Raw genomic sequence first — 23,020 nt, 5'->3', positions numbered from 1 at the left:
ATGTTGGGCTTCAACTCTCTCCGTTGAAATCAACGGGGTCGCTGTGTCCATTTCTTTTACTGTCTATGCTTGTACCAGAGAATGTCTAATTGAAGAGAACTGGCACTCTCTGGTATGGTAACTTCCGGGTTCTGAACTGGCTGCAGTAACACGTCTCTGTCCATGCGGGGGGGCGATATTTTTTTCCCAGGATGGTAGGGGAAGACTCATGAATATTCATTAGGGAAGTCATTCCCGATTGGTCTGATGAACTACCCCAAACCCCACCCCTAAACCTACCCGTCACTGGGGGTCTGATGACCTACCCCCTAACCCCGCCCCTAAACCTACCCGTCACTGGGGTTAAGACCAATCAGGGATGACTTCCCTAATGAATATTCATGAGTCTTCCCCTACCATCCCAATATTATGAAGCTGCAGACTCGGAGCCTGCATCTACAGTCCCCCACCGAGAGTCCCGCAGAAGCTGCAGACTCGGAGCCTGCATCTACAGTCCCCCACCGAGAGTCCCGCATTCTCAGACCCCTCGTTTTTCGAACACAGCGCGTCCTGCTGTTCGAAAGATCGTATAACACCCGCACACAGAGTACAGCGCACGCTTATCCAAATGCAATTAAAAACAATAGGATGCAATATTACGGTCTCCAAATAAATGATCCAATAAATATTTGCGTTCCCTGCTTAATGCATGTGCCAAAAAAAAAAAAAAACTCATTGCGATGGAAGGGATACAATTACAGATTGAACTATCTTCTGAAAAATAGTATGTGATATTATATTGCTACAATGTTTTTTTATATTTTTTTTATTCAAATTCCAATTTTTCTTTCAGTTCAACCTATAATGGTCTAATTAACATTACCATGCTAACATTACAAAATCTGTTTTTTGATATTTTGAATGCGAAGCAAAACAAATCAGAATAGACAAAACACCAATAATAAACAATTCTGTACTTTATTTAATGATCACCTAAACATCATCTTGCTGTAAAGAAAAAAGGAAGAAAAAACTGTGTTCGTGACTTTACTTTTCGTCTTCAATTGCATTAAAAAAACTAATTTATAAGTCGCTTTGCATAATCATAAAATTATATGTTGCTGGGTTCGGCAGGGGCGACTCCATCGATGTATGGTGTACCCTGGAATAGCCTACAACAGTATAGGCCCGATAGCACATGTCTTATGATGTTTCAAAAAGAAAGAAAAAAAAGAAAAAAGATGTTTGCAAATGTTACCTTCATGCACTGCTCTGTTGAAGTGTCCCTTGAGATGTTTTTGAACTTTGGACAACTTTGTGGGTTTGAAATATATGGGGGCACAAAATGGGCAGTGAAAATCACTGCAGCATTATGACATATCTACAAAAAGTCCAAGGTTAAAGGCTAACGTTAGCTATCAAAATATTTTCGGGGGGGAAGAGGGCGAAAAAACATACATTAACGGCTCAAATCTTGCTACAAACTATCTTTACAAATATTAAATGGACTATTCATATGTTGTATCGATGAGCTAAATTAGTTTTATTAAAAAATAAATCAAACGAGTAGGCTACTACGATTCGCTAAATAAAATTGAAGATAGCCTACTCACGTTTTGGCTTAAGTTCTTCATATGTTTATCCGATACAATTTGATAGGAGGCGCTGTCTCGAAAAACGAGGGGTCTGAGAATGCGGGACTCTGGGTGCAGGGGGACTGTAGATGCAGGTCTCCGAGTCTGCAGCTTCATACTACTCTGCCATCCTGGGGAAAAAAATATCGCATGCGGGGGCGCTCGCGGGCAAGTGCAGAATGAATGGGAGTCTATGGGGTTTCACCCCCAGAAATCCACTTTTCTCAGGATGTAATTTTTTGTCAAGTAATCTGAAAGTTGCATTCAAAAGGGGGGACTAAGATAATACACTCAGCTGAAAACTGCATTTTTAAGTTCACTTATCTGTTCTAAAAATCCGTTCAAAAATGTGATGACGTCACATAATAGCAGAATGCTAGCGTGTTCCGGCCAACAACGGCCCAACCTGTAAGAAATCGAAAGGACATAAGTACTCGTTCATTCGACTTTTGGCCTTTAAAATCTAAATTGAACTTGCGGAATCAACAATAAAATCGGATATCCGATGGCAATAAAATCTATGTTGATTCAACGACAAGCAGGAGAAAGAGATACTGCAATCCTACAATATTACATTTTTGATGGAGTGGAATTCAAAAAAATAAATCTAGATCACTTGGTCCCATTTGTGGAGGAAGTAACTCGAGTTCCTCACAAAAAAGTTATATAAAAAAAAGTTTTTTTAAGTCACGTGAATGCTTCTGCAATAAAATGAAGCTCCGTGCCGGAGGAGCGCGTAGTGTTTTCAGAGAAACACGTGATCAGCGAAAAAACGAAAGGCTTCCGATCGCAATCGGCAGGTGAAGTGAATAACATTATCTTGCTACAGTGGCACATGTCAGGGGGGTGGTATATATAAGTTAGCAAGTGAACAGTCAGTTCTCAATGTTGACTTTTTTTAAAAAGCTCCGTGCCGGAGGAGCGCGTATTGTTTTCAGAGAAACACGTGATCAACGAAAAAACGAAAGGCTTGTTCGACTTGAACCAGCGCTGCACAGACCGATCGGTGAATGACATCAAAATACTGCGAGAGCGATTAGAGAGCAGACGGCTCCGTATGGTTTTCAATCGCTCTCGCGGTACTTTGATGTCATAAACCGATCGGTCTGTGCAGCGCTGGTTCAAGTCGAACAAGCCTTTCGTTTTTTCGTTGATCACGTGTTTCTCTGAAAAAAAATACGCGCTCCTCCGGCACGGAGCTTCATTGTATTGCACTGCGAACTCAATACGTGCTTTGAAGCTTCAGTGTCCATTAACATCTCTACTCCCTGCCTCGTCCCTGCTTAGCCTACACGTTACTCTGTTACATGGAAGAAGTTTTGTTTTATGCTTTACATAAAATAATTCGTTTTAATGTGTCAAAGGCAAATGTGTCCTTAGAACAGGGAAATGCATGTGATATTCAAACCAGGAGATGAATCCAACCTCTGTGAGTGTGGAGAGACTGGAAACAAAAACAATGGGGACGGTGTAAACAGCCCTGATGTGACGCTTCAGTGTGTGAATCTAAAACTACATTTTATCGCTCAGAGGTTGCTCTTTCATATCTCTGGAAACTGTGGTAGATTTTTCTTACGTACCTGACTGACTCCATAATTACCTGGGGCGTCTCCAATCGACATCTAAGCGTCTACAGTCGACACTTAATATATATCTGGGGTGTCTCCAATAGACACCCAAGCATCTACAGTCAACACTTATAATATCTTTATACTCTAGCTCTGCGTCTACAGTCGACAACTGGCTTCGAGTTCGCAGTCCCTAACTTGTTCCCCTAACTAATTTGCTGCGCAGCAATAACTAAACAGACTCAATCCCTTCGAATATGCTTTAATCACGGCAGGAGGATCTCAGACAAATATCAGAGAGAATTCCCCCATCAAAAGGAATACAACAATTTTTATAGAATAGGAGCATAGCAAAAGTGCCATGATACATGTAGCGTCTGGACCAATCAGACACACACAAATTAATCATTATATTTAATGAAGAATCCAACAAACTCACTCTTCCAACAAAGTTCTATGAAACTTCCCCCACAAATGAAGCCTACCCACTGGCAGAACCTGGTGTCCTGTTATAGGACTTTAAGACTGATAACAAGCTTTACGACCCAACGGAATTTCCAGAGAGTTGTGACACTCTCTTAATTCTTGCTGAGAAGAAATGAACCCTTTTAATCCTATATATTCTATATAACCATGTGATAAATGTATTAACATGTATCTAATTTTCCATCTCATAATTTTTACTTTTATGTGGTTTGGCATTTGTCTCCATTCTCTATTTTGGTCCGAGACATGACTTGCATGTGGTTAACCAAAATCATATGTGTAGCATGTTTAGTCTCTATAAACTCCAATCTTCGGCCCCCATTTGTTAATTTACATTACATTTTGCTAACTTTATGACGCATTAGTATGATAAGAGTCTTGAAGATTCTTTTCATAAACACCCAATGAAATAAAACATTCAAATACCCTGCTAGAAAGAAAAGGGTCGTAAAGGGTCGTAAAAACTCCCTCCAAAGGGACAGCTTCGCATTGGCTCACGCACCTCCAGAGGGTGTGACGTCTTCACGCTTTAAAAATCACTGATCAAGATCAGCTCTCTCTTGTCCTCTTGTCTCTTCGCTTGTCCTCTCTGGTCCTCTTAGTCTCTGGCTCTCTGACTCTCTTGGTCCTTCTTGAGAAGTCCTAATGTGAAGATGATACTGTACTAGAAGTCCCTCAAGGACCCCCAAGTTTGCTCCAGGCTGCGGCCTTGTCTTTCCATTCACCAAAGATCCTCTGACTCCCACTGGTTCTCTCTCATCAAGACCACATCAGCAAAGATCAACTGGAGCCTCAACAAATTGCATCAGGACAGTTTAATGCAAGTGGGCGAGACATGCAAGTATCAAACTTAGTCTCATTATTTGATACATTAAGTATCCTTACCCCTTTTTAAGAAGGGCGGGTTAGAACTAAACTGATGGTTTGCTCAGGCTGTTGATCTGCTGAACATCAAACAATGCTATAACTTCTTGCTTTCCTGTATTCTGCTTCACCTCTCTTTCCCTTGGGAAACTGTATGCATGTATGTATGTGTATTTTAGAGTAGTTTAAATGTTTAGTCTAGTTAATAAAGTCTTTTTCATATCACACGTAAAGTTGTCCGTGTCTCAAGCTCATATCTGGAGTCACTAATCATAGATCTTGACTACTTGCTCTTAGTAGTACTTAATAAGACATTTCCCATGGCCCGGAAATGCACATTTCTATTAATTAATTAACCAATATTGAGTGTTCACAGAATGAACCGAGTAATTGGTTGTAATGGTAATGTAGCTACATCAAGTTAACACCGATTAACTGATCCAAATATTCATAATCAATTACACATAACATCAGTGTTTCTCTGCTCATCATGGACTGAAACACGGTTACTGTCTGTTAAATAAAGGAACGTGCAGCATTTCTTCAGTGTTACTCTGCTTATCCTGAACTGAAGCTCAGGCTCTACTCTTCAACACAATGGTGACACACAAAACACACCATACAGAAACACTTTAAATCCCAACAGAACATTAAACACTAACAGATCTCTCAAGATCTCTGCATCCTCACTTATTACAATCCAGACTTTATTTCTTTCATACTAACATTCTTATTGAGAATTAACTAAATTTGAAGTTGCTGTTTAATTGAAAATAATAAAGTTAGCTTTATTGTGCTCTTGACCCTTGAATTTTTACCATTAGTTTTTTTTTTCTGGCTGCTTTAACTGTGTCTCTTGCATTCTTTGCCATAACAAATATGTATCAGAGTAAATCAGATCAGATGATGTTAGTTATTTTTAGTGATGATCATCATGGACTGATTTATTGATACTACCTGAAGTATAGCATCTGATTAAGTTGTTAAATATTGTTAATTTTGCATGCCAATACTGGTGCTGAAAATCCTGCAGTGCTGTGATACTCTGAACGATTTTATGAAGTCATCATAAAGAAAATATTTTGACAAGATCAGATAGACTCACACATCCAGGAAATGCACACTTTAGAACCATTTTAAATCCTACATCGAGACCCATATGATTGATTATTAATATTTCATAGAGCTAGTTTGCTACATACATTACATAATTTCCCTACAATTTGATTGGTTCTTCATATGCAAACCCTTCTGTTACTACGTAGAAGCAAACTCTGTTTTCTTGATTATTTCATTGTTAATCACAAGTTTTCAAACCTAGATATCTTTCTAGTTTCATTTCCCCTATTTATTATTTATACACTCACACACACAAAGTCACGAGTTTTCGACCAAAGGGTTTGGAAACATTTAAGATTCATAAGCATATGAATGTTGTTCCTGCGATAAAAATAAATGTAAGTTATGATTAATTTAAAAATCCAACGCAAAACTTAATATTTTTTTAAGTTATGTTTGTTAGAGGTATCAACTTTTTCTCAGATGTTTCTCCCAAAATTCTGTAGGATCGTCACCCCGCTGAAACGTAAACTCTGTGAGGCCAAGAGGACTCTGACCCGTGCTTTACTGCACATCCAGAACACATAGAATCTCACAATGAGTTTGTCTGAGCAAGAGAAGCATCAAATACAACTGATGGGTTTTTAGCGGAAAACTAGATTTGCATCTCCTTACAGAAAGAATATTTTTGATGTTTTAGATCAATTGAGAGTTAGAAAAGTTATAAACCCAAACATCTTTCAAATGGCAGGACTTGATTTCTCACTCGGACACAACCAAAAAACTAATATGAGGGCATAAAGTTTTAAAGAATAATTTGAAAAGATGCTGTTTAAAATAGTTTTAGATGTAGCATATCATACTGCAAGACACTGCTGTCTGCTTGAAATGTTAACTACATTCAGAGTGTCGATGAACATTAATCAGATTATCTGATAGTAAATTGGAACTCTTGTTTGTTGTAGAGGGCATGAAGAAAGTGTAATTGAGAGCTGTATTCCTACTTGAGAAATGTCATAAACAGTGAAAGAACAGGTGAGACAGACAGCTAGGAGACTCTGATGAAGCTGTGTGTGAGAGAGTGTCAAAAATACTTGTTTTGCAGTGTATTATCATAAAATAAGAAATCAAAACAAATAAAAAGCAGGATGACAGTAATATTTCATAAATATTTTTTTATTGTCAGTAGCCATTTGTCTATGATTAAAAGTTGATTAAAATAAAATATTACAAGTGTTATTGTATTAATTTTTGATAATGATCAACACAACTAGTAAATAGAATCCATTACTGTAATTTAATAAAAAAAATAAAAGGAATAGTATTTGAGCATGATACTATCTTATCATCTTTAAAGTTTAAATAATAATAAAAAATTGCTAAAGCAAGACTTTTAACAAGATGTTGTTAAACCGAATAATATAAATCTAAAACATCTTTTAAAAAAATCTTATGTGATCTTATGAAAATGGTTGTCCTGAGTAGATGTATAATATTTGTGGTAAAACATTTTTGTTTTACTTGAATAGATAGTAACTATGGTTCTGGAAATGGAACCACCTGTCTTCCAGCCACATAGACTTCAGTAATATTTCGGTCATCACCTATTTTAAAAAAAAAAGAAAGTGTAAGGATTTAGATAAAGAGAAGAAAAATAGATGAATTGAAGGGATATTATACAAGTATTTAAAAAACCAACTTACCTAAATTTAAAAACTTCTCCAAAATGACCTGGTTGAAAAAACCAACACATCAGATGAGGCATTCTTTATCATCTCTACACATTAGAGCTTTTGTAATGAAACCAGTTTCTGTTGTTTTCTCAGTATGAGGGGGGAAAAGATCAGTAAGAGATCAGTCAAACCTTGGGGCCTTCACCAGGAAACAAATCGATCGGTCCATCAGGAACACAAACATTCACTCGCAGGGCATCAAAGTCCTTCCCTACCACAAAGTTTCCTATTTGTTCATCCAATGAGAGAGCTGTGTGGGGGGAAACAGCCAGGCAGGTTTATATATTGTCCTGTACAAGTATTAAATAACATCTTTGTCAAATCATAGCTGGAATCTTATACCTTCACTTCCCCCAAGTGTAGCCAATCTGAAAACCTCCTCGAAGGTTAGAGTCTGATGCTGAGGGTCCTGGATGGTCAGGGTTTTGGACGTGTCCAGAGTCCTTCGCATAGCATCTAGCATGGATGGGGAGTAGCCTCCTGCAACATCTACAGTTGGCACAGACAAAACCATAAAACGCAGAATCAATACACAATTTCTAAGGGATAATGACCGACTGATTGTACATATTACATGGCTATATAAATACATAAACCTTGACATGAAACAGGCGACTGATTTAAGTTTACATGTATAGCCTATTATCTTAAAGTTTTCTGCTAAGAAAGAAAATTCCACTACAATGTGCAAAATGGCCTATAGCAACAAATAATTTTTCAGTAATTGAAATGCAATAAAAAAACCTCACCTGTCCCCAAACCCAATTTCACTTTGTGTTTCAAAACATTGCGTACGTTTAGCATCCCACTGCAAATCCTGGGAGGGAAAAAGAGACAATGAATTAAAAGATATAACATGTATATTAAAGGGATCTGAATATTAATACTAATAGTAAAAGGCTAGAGGTGCTCACGAAATGTTACTGTTAGGACAGTGAGAGATTGCAGATCCAGTTTCATGAAAGATCTCCAGTTCTTCATCGGTTAGGTGACACCCATGGGCCATTACAGTCTGCAATAACCCCACCAATCACTGTTACCATCATCATCAGCTTACATGATTTAATTCCAATCCAATTCAGTTTTTTTTCTGCAAAAGTTCAATTTAACTACTAGAGTACTTACTAGAGTACTTGAGTAAAAAGGCCCAATAATTGGAAAGTTGCTTTGTCAAAATAACTTTTCCATTCAGATTCAAATTTTCAAATGTTTTGTTCCACAAGAGTGAGGTAAATAATGAAAACGGGTAAATAATACATTTTTGGGGAAACAATTCCTTTTAATCATAGGCCTCGTAAGCAGGTCCGTAGCTGGCGTGTCCGTGGCCGTTGAAATTGTGTTCCGGGTGGGAGGGTTAGTTACCCTCGGTGGAAATCAAGGGGCCCACTAAAACCGGGGGCCCCTAAAATCGTCACCACTTTTCTCCCTGCGGCCCTGCTCATAGTCAGAAATAGGATTTGCACTTGTTCCTACGTAGATCAATGAGGACGAGCATCTTCAGTTCATCACTGTATGCTCAAACAAATGACAATGCTCTCCACTGTACTCAACTCTTGAGCACAAAACTCATATTATAAAGCACATGATTCTGAACCTCTCATGCAAGCCCTTTACATCCACAGGGCTAATGACAACAAACCAGAATACTGGAAAGAGCCCTTCTATGTAAAAACATATTTGTTCATTGAATATGTTCAGCTTTATATGATTTTAATCTTAAACTTATGATACTGTATATTGGCAAACAGCTGCATATATGTGTGTTATTAGCTGCAATATTGAAGACTCCAAGCCCTATTTCTTTCTTTAAGTGCAATGGTGGTTTAAACCACTAATTAAATATTACTACACAAAAATAAATAAATACAAGTAATAATATTTCATACATCTCATTACAGACTCATAGTACCTTCAGGTAAAGCAGTTTTTGAATAATGAATGTATTTGTAATATGATTACAGAAGAAACGGCTGACATTTGTTTACCTCATGGATAGACTTCAGACCCTAACTTGGACTCTGTACGCTCATTTAAGCTTTATAGATATGCTATATAGACATATTTCAGAACTGTTCGAATCACAATACAATGAATCAGTAACAAAGGTGACTGTAAAATTGCAGACTAATATATTAGATAGAAATGTTTCATTAGGTCTTTCATGTATGACGACAATCTCTACCACTCACCCTATCTGTAAGTAGATTGTGCTTGAGGTAAACATCAGTGTAGGATTTGCATCCCGGGAACAATGTCTTCACAAGCTCAACTTCCTCTTTGTTCTCACTGATGTGACTCTATAGGTTTAATTAATGCAGAAAAAACAGGTGTTATTAATTCTACTCATTGTCTAGTTTATCCTACGAGTTACAGCAGCTAACTGTTAATCACAATTATGGAGTTTGTAATTTTAGTTTATAATATTTCTTTATATCTCTCATAATTACAATTATAGTTTATAATTATTTTATAAAGCAACATTGCAACAAATAATCAATTTTACATAAATTCGGATAGAGTATCTGAATGTGTGCATATTACTTAGAAATATACAAGCAGGATGTAAACTTCCATCTTAAGGCCAATGGCCAGTACACAAAGCAGAACACACCCACAGTTCACTTCTTTATTGCCTTTCACAAGAATTCTGAACATAAAAAAAGAGTTGACTTTTAACACCATAACAAGTATGGCTATGTGTCAGTCAAAAACTCTTAGTCATCATACCACGTTTCAACCTTCCGTCATGTGATATGAACAATGCCATAACTCAGCTGTTAATATTAATGTTAATTTTATGTTATTTAACCATTGTAAATATCTATTTATCAAGTTGATGTTGATCTGTGGAAGGAGGACAAACCTGAATGTGAAGCTTGTTGTTATTGGCAATCTCACCCAATTCACTGAGTAGTGAAGCAGAACAAGACAGAGCGAATCGAGGAGTAACCACAGGCTTAACATTCGGGTACTAAAACAGTTAAGACAATAGATAGTACATTTTTATATACACAGAGCCTGGAAGAATTTAAACAAAACTACTCAACTCTGATCAGCATAATAACTAGAGTTATATAATAAAACAATTGAATAAGAATGAACCTGGGGTTTTTTACCTCCTTTTTGAGAAGTTCTTTGATGAAACTGCAAAAGACAAGAGGAAGCAGAATCATATCTTCGAGTTCATTGATCAGATTAGATTAGGTTTATATCAGATTAGATTAAAACACAAATTAGTCATTTTGTACACTGTACAATCCAATCTATTTTGTTACACTCTATTTTTAAAGTTTAAAGGTTTTAAAGGTAAATTAATATTTTTATATTGATATGAAATGTATTTTTGAATGTAAACCATTTACCTGTAAAGTGGACCGTTTGAGTTTGCTTTTATAAAACTATAAAGACTAACGCTGCGTCTGAAATCGAATACTTCTCTACTAGTATGCGAAAAACAGTACGCCAACAGAGTACTATGTCCGAATGCAATGCATAGTATTCGAAAAACAGAGAGATTCTGAAGTATGCATTCGATGGACACTTTACTATCCCATGAGGCCACGGGAGAGGATTTATGAATGGCAGTGAAGCTACGTAACTGACACTCGGAAGGTCATGTGACAGTAACAACATGGTGGATGTAGTACGTCCGAATTTCATTCATATACCCACATTCATACAATAGGCTATAGAATGTCCTTTTTTAACGGTCGCAAAGTACGTTTAAATTCAAATGCTCAGTATGCAAGTTACTGAGTATGCCCATTGGGAATACCCATAATCCCTTGCACTTAAAATGTTTACAAGGATGTGTACATTAAAGGATCACATCTATTTAGTCTGGAAAAAAAATCACCATTAGTGTGATTAGTGTTCTTTTTGGTTAGGTTTGTTCAACTGAATATAAGCAACTATTAAAAGGGTGGTTCAGGATTTTGTACATCGGTCCTCATCTCCAAGTTACCCTGGGTGTTATTTATCAGTGGAGAGTTTTCAAAAAATGTCATCCAGTCCTTCCAGTTGCATAGTTCGCTGGTGCTAGGCTAGCGCGAGTCAACGGTATCTGCTAGCCTGCCATTAAAAACAGTTTTACCCACTCCACAGTACACAAAAAGCAAATAAATTATAACGCCAGACTTTCAATGTAAATGTCTGTTGAGAGAATAATGTTAGAAATCAAAGTACTCTTGCATTTCAATGATCGCATCACATTTACAGGAACTAGTTTCTCAGCAGCGGCGGAATTTTACTTTACTCCGGTTATGTTACGTTTTGTGTGGTTGAAGCAAGGGATGAAGCAGGATCCAACTGAAGCATACTTTATTCAATAGACTACAAACCATACAAACTCAGACATGAAACCAGACTCAGGAACAGGATTCAAGAATAGCAACAACCAACATACACGTAAACAATCAAACAAGAACTCACAAAGACAGGGCTGAAACACAGGGCTTAAATACAAGGGACAAACGAGCTAGACAAGATAACAAGGGGGCGTGGTAAATCCGAAACACCTGTGAACAATGATCAGACAAATAACAAGACACATGGCAAACAGTAAATCACAGGACAGACAACAACAAGGAACAAGACACAAAACCCACACCGTGACAGGTTAGCAGAGGTGGAAAGAGTAAGAAAATATTCTATTCAAGTAAAAGTACTACTGCTTCAATGGAATTTCACTTGAGTAAAATTACCGGTCTAAAAAAAATCTACTCAAGTAAAAGTAAAAAGTAGCTCATTTAAAATGTACTCAGAGTAAAAGTTACTGAGTAACGTTTTCAACAGCAGGGGTAGAGTGGGGGAATCCCCCATGTTGGGTTGTAATGGTAGGAGATTTTCACAGTATGATAACGTCTCCGAAAATATCCCGGTTTACAGTATTAATCAATTATTAAATAAATAAACGGTATTATTAAATTATGGTTAGTATATTATCATCAGTTAAAATGACAGTTAAATTAATGAAAACAGGGTTTTTTGGGGGTTGAACATAGCCTGACTTCGTCATACTCATATTCTAGTCAGAATGTGAGTCTGATACTGCTTCATAGGGCTTTGATTATGAGGCGTGTCTTAACCGAACCAGGAAAAAAAAACTCTGCACTCAATTGGATAGACCTACAACCAATGAGAGCAACGCAGTAAGTCAACTACTTTGCATAGCACAGTTGTCAACTACAGAACTCAAATGCACGCACGCTGGAAGAAGTAAAATAACGAGTGTTGCTTCTTTTACTTGGTCCTCCATGAGTGCGACCAAAGGAGAAACCACAACGACCACAGGGTTTTCATTGCGTCCCATCTTCTTAGTGACCATCGGAGCCAGCTGATAAATTAAACTTTTGCCGAATCCCATAGGAAGGACGGCAAACACATCTTTCCGATCGACAAATGCCTTGATTGCAGTTCTATGTTCGTCTTTTAAAATGAATGCGCTGTCGATTTCTTTTACAACGGACGCGATAGCGGAATCTCTACATCTCAGTTCTCCAGCGGCAGTCATCTGTGAGCGAAACCAGTTCAACCCAAGCGCTCTTTGATAACGTGATGATTACGTAACTGCAGATCATCTGTCCATCATCGTATAAAGCCCGCCCTGGCAATTTGATTGGCCCGACGATTTCTGAACCGATCATAATTACTCCTCAATGGAGCGAGTCCAGACCGAACTTCCCGATCAAAAAATGTTGTGGGCGGGGTTCGGGCTGGCATCCAGGCTAGGTTGAACAAATGCTTTTACCATAATAAAGTAAACCATTTGTTTGTTTTGTTTATTAAAATTTCAATAAAACATGTCTTATCAATTAAATTCAATAATTGGTAATGAATTAGATTAACAACTTATTTTTAACATTAATAATTTCTTAAAATGTTTAAGAGTTTCTTTCTATAATTGAATCCAAATTATCAAAAATGGTGGTAATCAAATGTAAATTTAAACTTGTGTCCTTTTATTTTTTGGGGAAGCGCTGCAAAAACAGATTTACTAAATTAAACCTTACATAAAAAAAATTTCCTTTAAATAATGTTCAAGGACCCGAAGCATTTAAATCATTTTTTTTTTTTAAATCATAGCTTCATCGGAATGTTCCGAAATTTGGTGACTTTGTTGGTACTTGGTATTTGAACACCCAAAACAATTGGGGACAGGATTTGAATAGTCTAAGTGGTTGTAAAAAAATAGTCACACTCAGGACCTTCAGGTCCGAATGGACCCCCAAAGGAAATTAATGGGAAATTGTCAAAAATATGAAAACAGAGTTTTTTGTACGTACAATCTACAAATCAGCCACGATCCAAAAAAAAAAGCACACAACAGTGAAGGGGTGAATCTATAAAACATCAAGAGTGCAAAACAGACACACACACACATACAATTCGCAAGCCTTTCCACAGAGAGCTGTAAATCCACTAGTGGTAAAAATGTGCTATTACGTGATACTAATGCTCAGTGTGTCCATCCATCTCATTTCAAAAATTGCTTTCATGAGGCCTAGGCTTGACTCTAAAATGAAATACAGCTTTATTAAAAAAATAAATAAAAAATTTATATATATATATATAAAACATTTCTATTATATTCAATGGGAAAAAAATGGGTCATAATTATTGCATAAATATTAATTCTAAATCATAAAATTATCTCAAAACAACAAAAAAGAAAAGAAAAAATATTATAAAAAACAAGTAAAAAAAATGACATTTTTGACACAAAAAATTTTTTTTTATATATATATATATTAATCCCGCCCTCCGTATCCATTTGGACCCGAAGGTCCTGACTGTGACTGTTAAATGAAGGACCCCAGAGGGTTAAATAAAATGTATTATTATTGTTGTTGTTATTATTATTATTTTGAGAAGTACGTTCTATTGTATGCCTACAATAGTAATATATTTCTGTCAGAATTTCTCCTAGTAAAACCAAACTTTTATTTTGACGGGTTGTAGTGAAGACCTGTTTCAAAGTGTATTTGACAATGGTTTTTCTCAAATAAAATTATAAAAATGCTCATTAGGCCTTCTCTCAGAGCCGCTCTGGAAATGTTAATGTATTCATGTTCTCAAATTGTTTGTGAGACGCTGAAAACACCATGAACGTCACGCGTACTTGAGTATGTAACTTAGTAGACAAAGCGGCGCAGCTCAGCAGAACAAATAGGTTATATATTTGCATGCAGTATTTTTGTGCTTAAATATTCACAGACCATGTCACGATTGGACTTTTATTGCACAGCTCTACTTTCCATGTATTCATCCAAACCTTATTTTGCGAGTTTTACGCATAGACTGTAAAAAAAGGTTTTACGTGACATCTTTGTTACGTAAATTCCATTTTCATGACTGGATTCCGGGATTCCCTCTGCATCACGTAAATCATTTGGCCTTAAATTATAATCGGGGCATACCTTTATCTGCAGGAGGGATGGTGTGGTGTCCTATGTATCCTCCTTTTGCAGCCACTTTGCGTCCACATTTTTTGCAAATTGGATATCTATCCTCGAAGACAACCACGCTTTTCTTCCTACAAAGTATTTTCATACTGGCCATAATCCGCTTCATAATTCGAGGGCGCTTTCGCTTTCAGCTTCAGCTGGGTCTGCGCATAGGGTCTGCGTCACCTTTCTTGCGCATTTGTTCTCCCGCCCTTCAACCAATGCAGTAACGTTAGTTTCCGGAGTGTGATTTTTTTTTTTTTTCTCCCTTGTAGCCTATTATTATTTTTTACTCAGTAACGGATATGATTTCAAATGTAGCAAAGTAAAATACTTCAAACAAAACGTACTAAAGTAAAAGTACAGATTTTTAAAACTACTTAAAAAAAGTAGAAGTACACAAACAAACTACTCAATTTTACACCTCTGCCGGTTAGTAGTACTGCGCCGAAAAGTAAAAACAGAACAGAAGCGCACTACAGTCGGGACTACCTGTACTACCTATCTCTATTGCCCTGTCCCAAATGGAACCCTAAGCACTTGCGGTCTTCCTCTGAGTCCGCACTTTCGCGACGTAACGCCGCTTTGAATGTCGGGAAGAAGTCTGCTGTGGAGTCCGCATCAGCGTGGGCTCGGCAAAAGTGCGCATCAAGGGCGCAAATCGACCGCAGAGGGGGCGCTCGCGAGCACCCTTCTGAGATCTAAAAATGACAAATGGGACACACTGGGTCTCACGGACTTAACGGACACGCGCACGCGGCAGCCATTGTAAGTCCACAAGACCGAAAGTGCACATGAAGTGTGCCATTTGGGACAGGGCCTGTATATCTCTCTCTCACTACCTCTCTCGGTTGCCTAGGTAACTTAATATCACTCCGCCGCTGCTGTAGTCGTAGACTGTGCTAATAAATACGGAGAACAAAGTATAACTACTGCAATGCGATGAAAGGGTAGTTTGATTTCTAACATTATGCTCTCAACAGACATTTACATCGATAATCTGGCGTTATAATTTATTTGTTTTTTTGTGTACTGTGGAGTGGGTAAAACTGTTTTTAATGGCAGGCTAGCAGATACCGTTGACTCGCGCTAGCCTAGCACCGGCGAACTATGCAACTGGAAGGACTGGATGAATTTTTTTGAAAACTCTCCACTGATAAATAACACCCAGGGTAACTTGGAAATGAGGTCCGATGTACAAAATCCTGAACCACCCCTTTAGCAACTGTTAAGGATTTTTTTAATCTATAGAATTCAGATACATGCAGTGTGTGAAATCTTCTTCTTAATATTAAAATAATTGTTAATTTAGTCTCTTATTATTTAACTTGCAACAAATATTCAATGTATGTGCTGAAGAAGGGTGAGTGAATAACCAGTATATATGTCAAAAATGAGTTGTCACAACTACAACTTCTGAAGTCGAGAAAAATAAAAAATGCTTTGCAACTTGGTGCATTTTTTTTTAAAGCTAATTCAACTTTTTTTTCTTTTTTTTACAATGTACATGAGGTTACTGACCCTGTTGTGTCAGTATAGTCACACAGTCCTCCAAAACTCACCGATCTGTCTCCACTTTACATTCACTTGGACTTTCTTTGTACTGTGGAACTGCAGAATTGCAGTCCATGCAAACTTTACCCACTAAAGCTCTCTGTCCAAACTTATCTGGTGGAAAAGGGGGGAAAATACTGTATATCACAATCTCAAATCAATGATTGATTTAGTATCTTGTGAGATAATGATTAAATACATAGTGGACAGTGTTTTTTTTTTTTTTTTTTTTTTTTTTTAGATAATATTAAAGTGACGGATTATAATTTTACTTCACAGAATGATAGGTCACATCAATCTCATTACATAATATAAAAAAACAAATATAAATAAATGCAGTTACTCAGCAGACTGGCAGGAACAAGAACTAAGACAATATAGGATAAAGCAAGGCAAACTCCAAAGGTTAGAGAAAGGATGTTTGCCACCCCAGACGCTAACCATGTCACAGGGGAAATTCTGTCAGTCAGTGTTTGTGTGTGTGTGTGTGTGTGTGTGTGTCCTTGATCGCATGTGTTGTACCTGCGAGTTCTCCAAGCAGAAGGGAGGCATCAGTGTGTATTGTGGCAAAATAACACGCAGTGGTGGTGCCGTTCTTTAAGGTTCTTCTCTTCAATTCCAAACAGTCAACATAAAAAAAGGAAAATAAAATGGTATGCATTCCATATCAATAATTTGCCTTTGCCAGTTTTATTAGTTTAATGAGACTTTATTTAGTATATTTAAATAAACTTACCACAACTTTAGTGTAGACATTATTGGCAAAATCCAAGTCTTTATACTTTGCTTCCACCGGGAAAGTGTAAGTGTTGAGCCACTCCAGCAGAGGCAGATCTAAGGCAGTGCCAGCATAGCTATACTGAGACGCATGGATGTGTGTATCAACCATTCCTGGCATAAGAAACTCACTGAAGAGCAAAATCGAATGCTAAATGAGTAAAATTAAGCACTGATACTGCAGAAGAGCAATGGATATGGACAGATTTCTTGCTTGAACAAATATTAATATGTTGATCTTAAAGCTTGGCATTGTCTCTTTGTTGTTACTGCTGAATGGTTGTTCTGAATGCAAAAGTGACTATGCACCCTGATCATGCAAGACTTATAATTGTTAGACTATATGCAATTCGTATTGATAAATGTACTCACGTTTGTCCAAGCTGTTTTATGTCTGAAGTTTCAAACCCCCATATTTTTGAAAGACTGACCAAATCTTTATCTTTTTCGATAAATGCAATCTGTTCAGAGAGAAAACAAATACAACAATTAGAAACAAGTGTTTTGATATACACACGTAGACCTATAGCATATAGGCTACATTAGGACAGCCTTTATCTTCGAATGAAAATCAAAAGGAAATGACACGATTTGTGAATGAAAATGATTTAAACAAACCTTCCCCTCATCGTCGACTCCCAAGACACAGTTCTCCAGTATTTCGACTGCAGCTCGCGGTGTGGAGTGCACACATGTTCCACTGAAGACGTGCGCAATGCGCGCTGTTGTGTCGTTCTGAGCCATTATTTGCTCAAATGTTCAAATGTGACTTCTCTGAACTTTTATATATGAATCAAGGCATTGCAAAATTACTGGGAAGTGTATATTGTCATAAACCGGTAATCATTACAACAGCTCTAAGCGCGTCATATAGCGTCAATCCAATCAAACTCTCATGCGCCATTGGGACGTTATGCAATTGGTGATCTCGCACCAACAGTTTTGTAGATTTTGCTTTTATTAATTAATCGCTACAGTGACACAAGTAATAATAGTAATAAAAATAATTTAAAAATAAGAGAATGAAAGCGTGCTTTCTAGCGCATTTCATTGGGCTATGTTACAAAGTCTTCAAAGACTTGCGCGTGGCCATGGTGATGTATGAGTAGTAGCAGCTGTCTGGGAGTCTTGTGTCAGAATCTTAATAAACTGTTGTATTAAAAATAATAAATTATATATACAACATATTCAACAGTCAATAATCAATTTAACAGTGCAATCATATTGTTGCATTTACAACAAATGAATAGAACTGAAAGTGCTTTTTAAATGTTTTGTTTGGTTGTGCTATTATATGAGAAGGAAAGAAATTAGAAGGACTTCCTGTAGCCTATGTATATTTGCTAAGATTATGAATGAGAATTCAGCACATTATTTTCAAATGACAGCACAAACGATGAATAATAGTTATTTTAACAAAAATTATGATTAGTGAACTTTTCAAAAGAATTGTGGTCACGGATGGGGGACTCGTTCATCAACACCAATAGTTTTTTTTTTCTTATAACAATTGCCATTTTGTAATCACTTACTCAACAATAACAGTGTCATGGAAACTTGACTGTACAACACTTGAGCACACATGACATGATTCATGCAATGTTAGGACATCACAGTCTCACCTGACACAGTCAACGAATATTATAACAAGTAGACAAACATATACTATTATATATTATACTATTAAGTACTATTATACTTAAACACTACATAACAGACAAAAAATAAAAGGCATTGCCAATGAGACAGAATAAAATGGCATTTATTGTCCATTGCACATGAGACCTGCTCTGAAATGGTTACATAATCACCTGCACACATAGCTGAACTTATTCAGTAAGTTCTGCTATTGAGGAAATGAAAGAAACATGGAAAACAGCCACTGAAAGCATTTTCACTGTCCTTTTGGCTTGTATTAACTCGAAAAAAGAATTAAAAAAAGAAATGAAGAAATCTGTGCACGCAAAGATTTTGACATTATATTCCACTAAACAGTCTATATTTGGATCCTGTTCTGACACTCATGTTATTAACTTCTCCAGAACTTTGACATAGTGGTTCAGAATGATGCTGCACAAAGGGTGAAACAGACTATTCTTGTTTAAGTTCCTTAAAAATCATGAGTTTTTCCCCTTGAAAATCTTGAAATAGTTGACCATCTCAGCATAATCTCCGAGATCACATGGTGATTTTAAAATGTTACTTGTCACTCTTTTTTGATTCAGAAAAGTTATTCTACAGATCTGTGTTGGTCTTTAACTACTACTTTATGTACTTAAAAAATATTTTAGGCACAATGTATTGTATTCATATTGTATTGCAATTAATTGAAAGTTGGAATTAGTTAATCTAATGGATATAGGTTTAAGGTTTATATCAAATTATTATATAATGCTCATAATGATATGCAAGAGGATTTTTAAGAAAAGCTATAAAAAAACCCCAATAAAAATCAGACAGCGAAACAGAAAACAGGACAATGGTGGTGTAAATTTGTGCTGTATAAGCAGCATGTCAGCATTTGCTTGTAGGTTGTTTATTAAATGGACCTGTTGTACCTTCTGTTTCTATATACATGAAGACTTTGAAGACCAAATGTACTTAATATAATGTGAGGCATTCACACAGCCTCTCATTCATAACAGATAATAACATGGATGGCACTGCAAAAATTATTGTAATTTTAACTGTAAAAGACTGTGAAAATGGGGCAATAAAAACCTGGTTATAGTAAGTTCCCGTACTATACACAAAAAAAAACTGAAATAGATCTAACCTATAACATTTTGTGTAATTTTACTGTAAAATACTGTTAAAGGGATACTCCACCCAAAAATGAAAATTCTGTCATCATTTACTCACCCTCAAGTTGTTGCAAACCTGAATGAGTTTCTTTCTTCTGCTGAAGACAAAGGAAGATATTTTGAAGAACGATTGGAACCAAACAGTTGTTTGGCACCATTGACTTCCATAGTAGAACAAAAAAAAATAAAAAATACTATGGAAGTCAATGGTGCCAAAGTTCCAATCGTTCTTTAAAATATCTTTCTTTGTGTTCAGCAGAGGAAAGAAACTCATACAGGTTTGCAACAACTTGAGGGTAAGTAAATGATGGCAGAATTTTCATTTTTGGGTGGAGTATCCCTTTATTTTTTTACAGTCTATGCTTTAAACGTACTACTTTCTGAAGTAAAAAGAGCAAATCATCTTGTAATTGTTAAGGAAAAGCTGTAAACTGACTTTTCCTGAATTATCTGTGACGCTTCAAATTTGATGGTTTAAATTTTATTTGGGTTCTTCTTTGTTTTTTGTATCATCTATGTACATAAGGGTTTTGTTACATCTTATGTTTGTTACATCAACATGGCCTTGCTAATTCAGAAGGAAAGGGCTGTTGGATTTACCTTTTTTTTTTTTTAAGTTACAGCTCATTCTGTAAATGTTAATTTTTACTGTATTTTTATTGAATTATTCTGGCAACAGCTTTTTCAGTGCGCTTTTGCTGATTTTAAAGAAATATCTACTTAAAAACAAGAATGAGGGTTTCTGAGTCAGTTCCTGCTAGATCATAGCAAGTGGTCAAGATCGGGAAAAAACAATCATTACAGCCAACAGGAAAACATCTCCTGGGAGTCTTTCCCCAATTAACAGCAGGTGAACAGGTAAGCATATGTCCAATATCCAGCCTCATTTTCCTTTAGATACAGTGTTCGTGGGTTTAGCTGTTTACTGGTAATGCATACAGAAGATGGCAAATGTTAATTCACTTCGGCTTCTTAATCACTATCAAATTCATCATTGTTAGTGCCAATGTCATGGAAATCTTCATCCTCCTCCTCCTCCTCCTCTTCTTCATCTCTTTTTTCCTGCCCCTTTGCTTCCACCTTTCCTTCTTCCTCCTCCTCCTGGTCAAGCCTAAAAAAAAGCAGTCAGATACATTGAAAGCATTGAATTCTAAGCTGAGCAGTGAATTCTTAAGCACACTTAATTTGTCTCAGTAAATAGTTCAATACACTTCAAGATATATACACAACAGATTTAATTTAAAATAATCTTATTAATGAAGTGTCTCTAATAATGCAATGTTGAAGGAATAACAGAGCAGTGAGTAGCCTGAAATATATGAATATCTTGCTGTAAAAAATAAATTCACCATTTACTGTATATGTCCACAAGATGGCACATGTGCTGCACTGAACAAACATTTTTTTGCCATAATGATGTATAAATTGTGATAAAACAGATTTTTAGATAAAACTATATATTATTTGTGAACTAATGTTCAGCTTTTCTTTTTAATAAATCAACTTATTTTCCTCAGTCATCAAGGCAAGCTTGAACACACTGATTTCTTACTAAAACCCCCCACAGTAATTTTTTCAGGCCATTTCAAGTTTGATTTTTACATGACAAAGCGGTGATATCTAAGTGGCCGAGTTGTTTGTTTACTTTTTAATTAGTCTTTCCATTAATGCCATCATTGTCTTCATTCAGGCTGATTCGAAAACGTGCACGAAAACAAGATGCGGGATTTATCGCAGGAACCAGTCATAACCGATAATATCCAATCAGAGCGCAATGGAGGCATTGCCTCCTCTCTCGTAACTTATCCCCATTCATTCTCAATTACCCCACCACCCCCACAAGCATGCTTTTGGGGGTCTGTTAAAAGGAGTGACTTTTACACTTTTTAATGTCACATTTTGTAATATTTGCGCTTTATTTTGCGTAATATTGATTATTTTCTCATCCAGTTTTTTAAAGGAGACACTGCCTCCCTTGCCTCCCTAAGGAAATATAAATATATCGATATAGATATTACATGATGCAGTCTAACTATACAATTTAATAATGCAGGGCATGTTTTAAATATTTTCTATTTATTAAATATTTACATTACGTATAGATTTATACTAAAGTAGTGCACTATACCCAATTTGCACATATTTGTACATACATGATCTGATGTTTCAAAAAGAGGTCAATCTACTTACGGAATAACAATCTCTTCCTTCTTTCCACATTTGGCACAAAGCTCCAACTTTAGTGCACATGGCTTACACATGACATGATAGGCATCCTTCACTGTTTTCTGAAGACACTTCACACTAAAAAACAACCCCACAGAAACAACATTCAGAAGAGGTTAAGGGGTTAACTGTGGAAGAGTTTATTTGCCTATTATCCGTTACTATGCAATAAATCCTCGCTCATCTCACCATTTTCGTAGCTGTGTAAGGGGCTTGTATTTGTTGTACTTGACTTTCCACTCCAGCACACCTTTGCAGTGCTGGCAAAGACCATTATGCACCTTTGTTTTGGCTTTCTGGAAACAGAAGGATGCATGAAAATTCAAACAAAATACACGCAAAAATAACTTAAACAGCGCAATAGAAACAAAGCTGATATTATATAAACGTTAAATAAGACACAATGTTTATTTTAGCACGAGCTTACCTTAACTTGTGCGCTTGCACCGTACTTGTCATTTTTGAAGGCAATTAGATTCTGGTGTTTTTGGCCTCGCGAACGGGAAACATTACCTTTTTGATTGCTCATTTTAACGCTAAAACATATGAACTATATTAACGGTAACCGTTTAAAACGTCTAAACAACAAACCGCGTGGCTTCACACGTTTTAAAGTGACCATTGACGCAATGCGAAAATAGCGGAAGTAAATAGCAATTGGTTAATACTTTTCAACTTCAAACCGAAACGAAAGATTGCTAACTTCACAAAGCACGGCAAACGTTAAAAACTGTTTAGCTCTATTTAATTCTCAACAAAGTTAGCATTACATAGAGTTATGGATAAATAACGGCAAAATCATTAATCAATGTTATTGTGTTTTCGACATCATCCGTGTGCAGAGAGGACGCGTGTGATTGGTCGAGCACATCTATCCATTAATCTGATTGG

The 23,020-nt window shown here is 36.5% G+C and overlaps 2 protein-coding genes across 2 annotated transcripts; both read right to left on the bottom strand.

The window, feature by feature from the left end:
• Window positions 1-7,099: 7,099 nt before the first annotated feature.
• gda (guanine deaminase) lies at window positions 7,100-17,919 on the bottom strand. Its single transcript, XM_056235221.1, has 14 exons — window positions 17,718-17,919; window positions 17,472-17,560; window positions 17,059-17,230; window positions 16,845-16,932; window positions 16,331-16,436; window positions 10,440-10,467; window positions 10,187-10,294; window positions 9,513-9,620; window positions 8,238-8,335; window positions 8,073-8,140; window positions 7,666-7,812; window positions 7,455-7,573; window positions 7,294-7,321; window positions 7,100-7,194 (listed from the first exon to the last, which is right to left on the bottom strand). The coding sequence occupies exons 1-14, from the start codon at window positions 17,841-17,843 to the stop codon at window positions 7,127-7,129; spliced, it is 1,353 nt and encodes a 450-aa protein (XP_056091196.1). The 5' UTR covers window positions 17,844-17,919; the 3' UTR covers window positions 7,100-7,126.
• Window positions 17,920-20,650: 2,731 nt separating this feature from the next.
• Window positions 20,651-22,917, bottom strand: cunh9orf85 (chromosome unknown C9orf85 homolog). Its single transcript, XM_056235228.1, has 4 exons — window positions 22,557-22,917; window positions 22,319-22,425; window positions 22,094-22,207; window positions 20,651-21,014 (listed from the first exon to the last, which is right to left on the bottom strand). The coding sequence occupies exons 1-4, from the start codon at window positions 22,656-22,658 to the stop codon at window positions 20,876-20,878; spliced, it is 462 nt and encodes a 153-aa protein (XP_056091203.1). The 5' UTR covers window positions 22,659-22,917; the 3' UTR covers window positions 20,651-20,875.
• Between the last annotated feature and the right edge of the window lie 103 nt (window positions 22,918-23,020).

Source organism: Rhinichthys klamathensis, unplaced genomic scaffold, assembly GCF_029890125.1.
Source record: "Rhinichthys klamathensis goyatoka isolate OS25496 unplaced genomic scaffold, OSU_Roscu_1.1 h1tg000417l_1, whole genome shotgun sequence".
In the NCBI taxonomy this organism is placed as follows: Eukaryota; Metazoa; Chordata; class Actinopteri; order Cypriniformes; family Leuciscidae; genus Rhinichthys; species Rhinichthys klamathensis.
This window is presented reverse-complemented; position numbering and strand designations above follow the sequence as displayed.

Coding starts and splice junctions, on each gene's coding strand:
- cunh9orf85 (XM_056235228.1), bottom strand. CDS start 22,658: ATGAGCAATCAAAAAGGTAATGTTTCCCGTTCGCGAGGCCAAAAACAC. Junction 22,426..22,556: donor GTGCAAGCGCACAAGTTAAG/GTAAGCTCGTGC, acceptor TTCTGTTTCCAG/AAAGCCAAAACAAAGGTGCA. Junction 22,208..22,318: donor CTTACACAGCTACGAAAATG/GTGAGATGAGCG, acceptor GTTGTTTTTTAG/TGTGAAGTGTCTTCAGAAAA.
- gda (XM_056235221.1), bottom strand. CDS start 17,843: ATGGCTCAGAACGACACAACAGCGCGCATTGCGCACGTCTTCAGTGGA. Junction 8,336..9,512: donor ACAATCTACTTACAGATAGG/GTGAGTGGTAGA, acceptor GGGTTATTGCAG/ACTGTAATGGCCCATGGGTG. Junction 7,574..7,665: donor TACACTTGGGGGAAGTGAAG/GTATAAGATTCC, acceptor CCCCCCACACAG/CTCTCTCATTGGATGAACAA.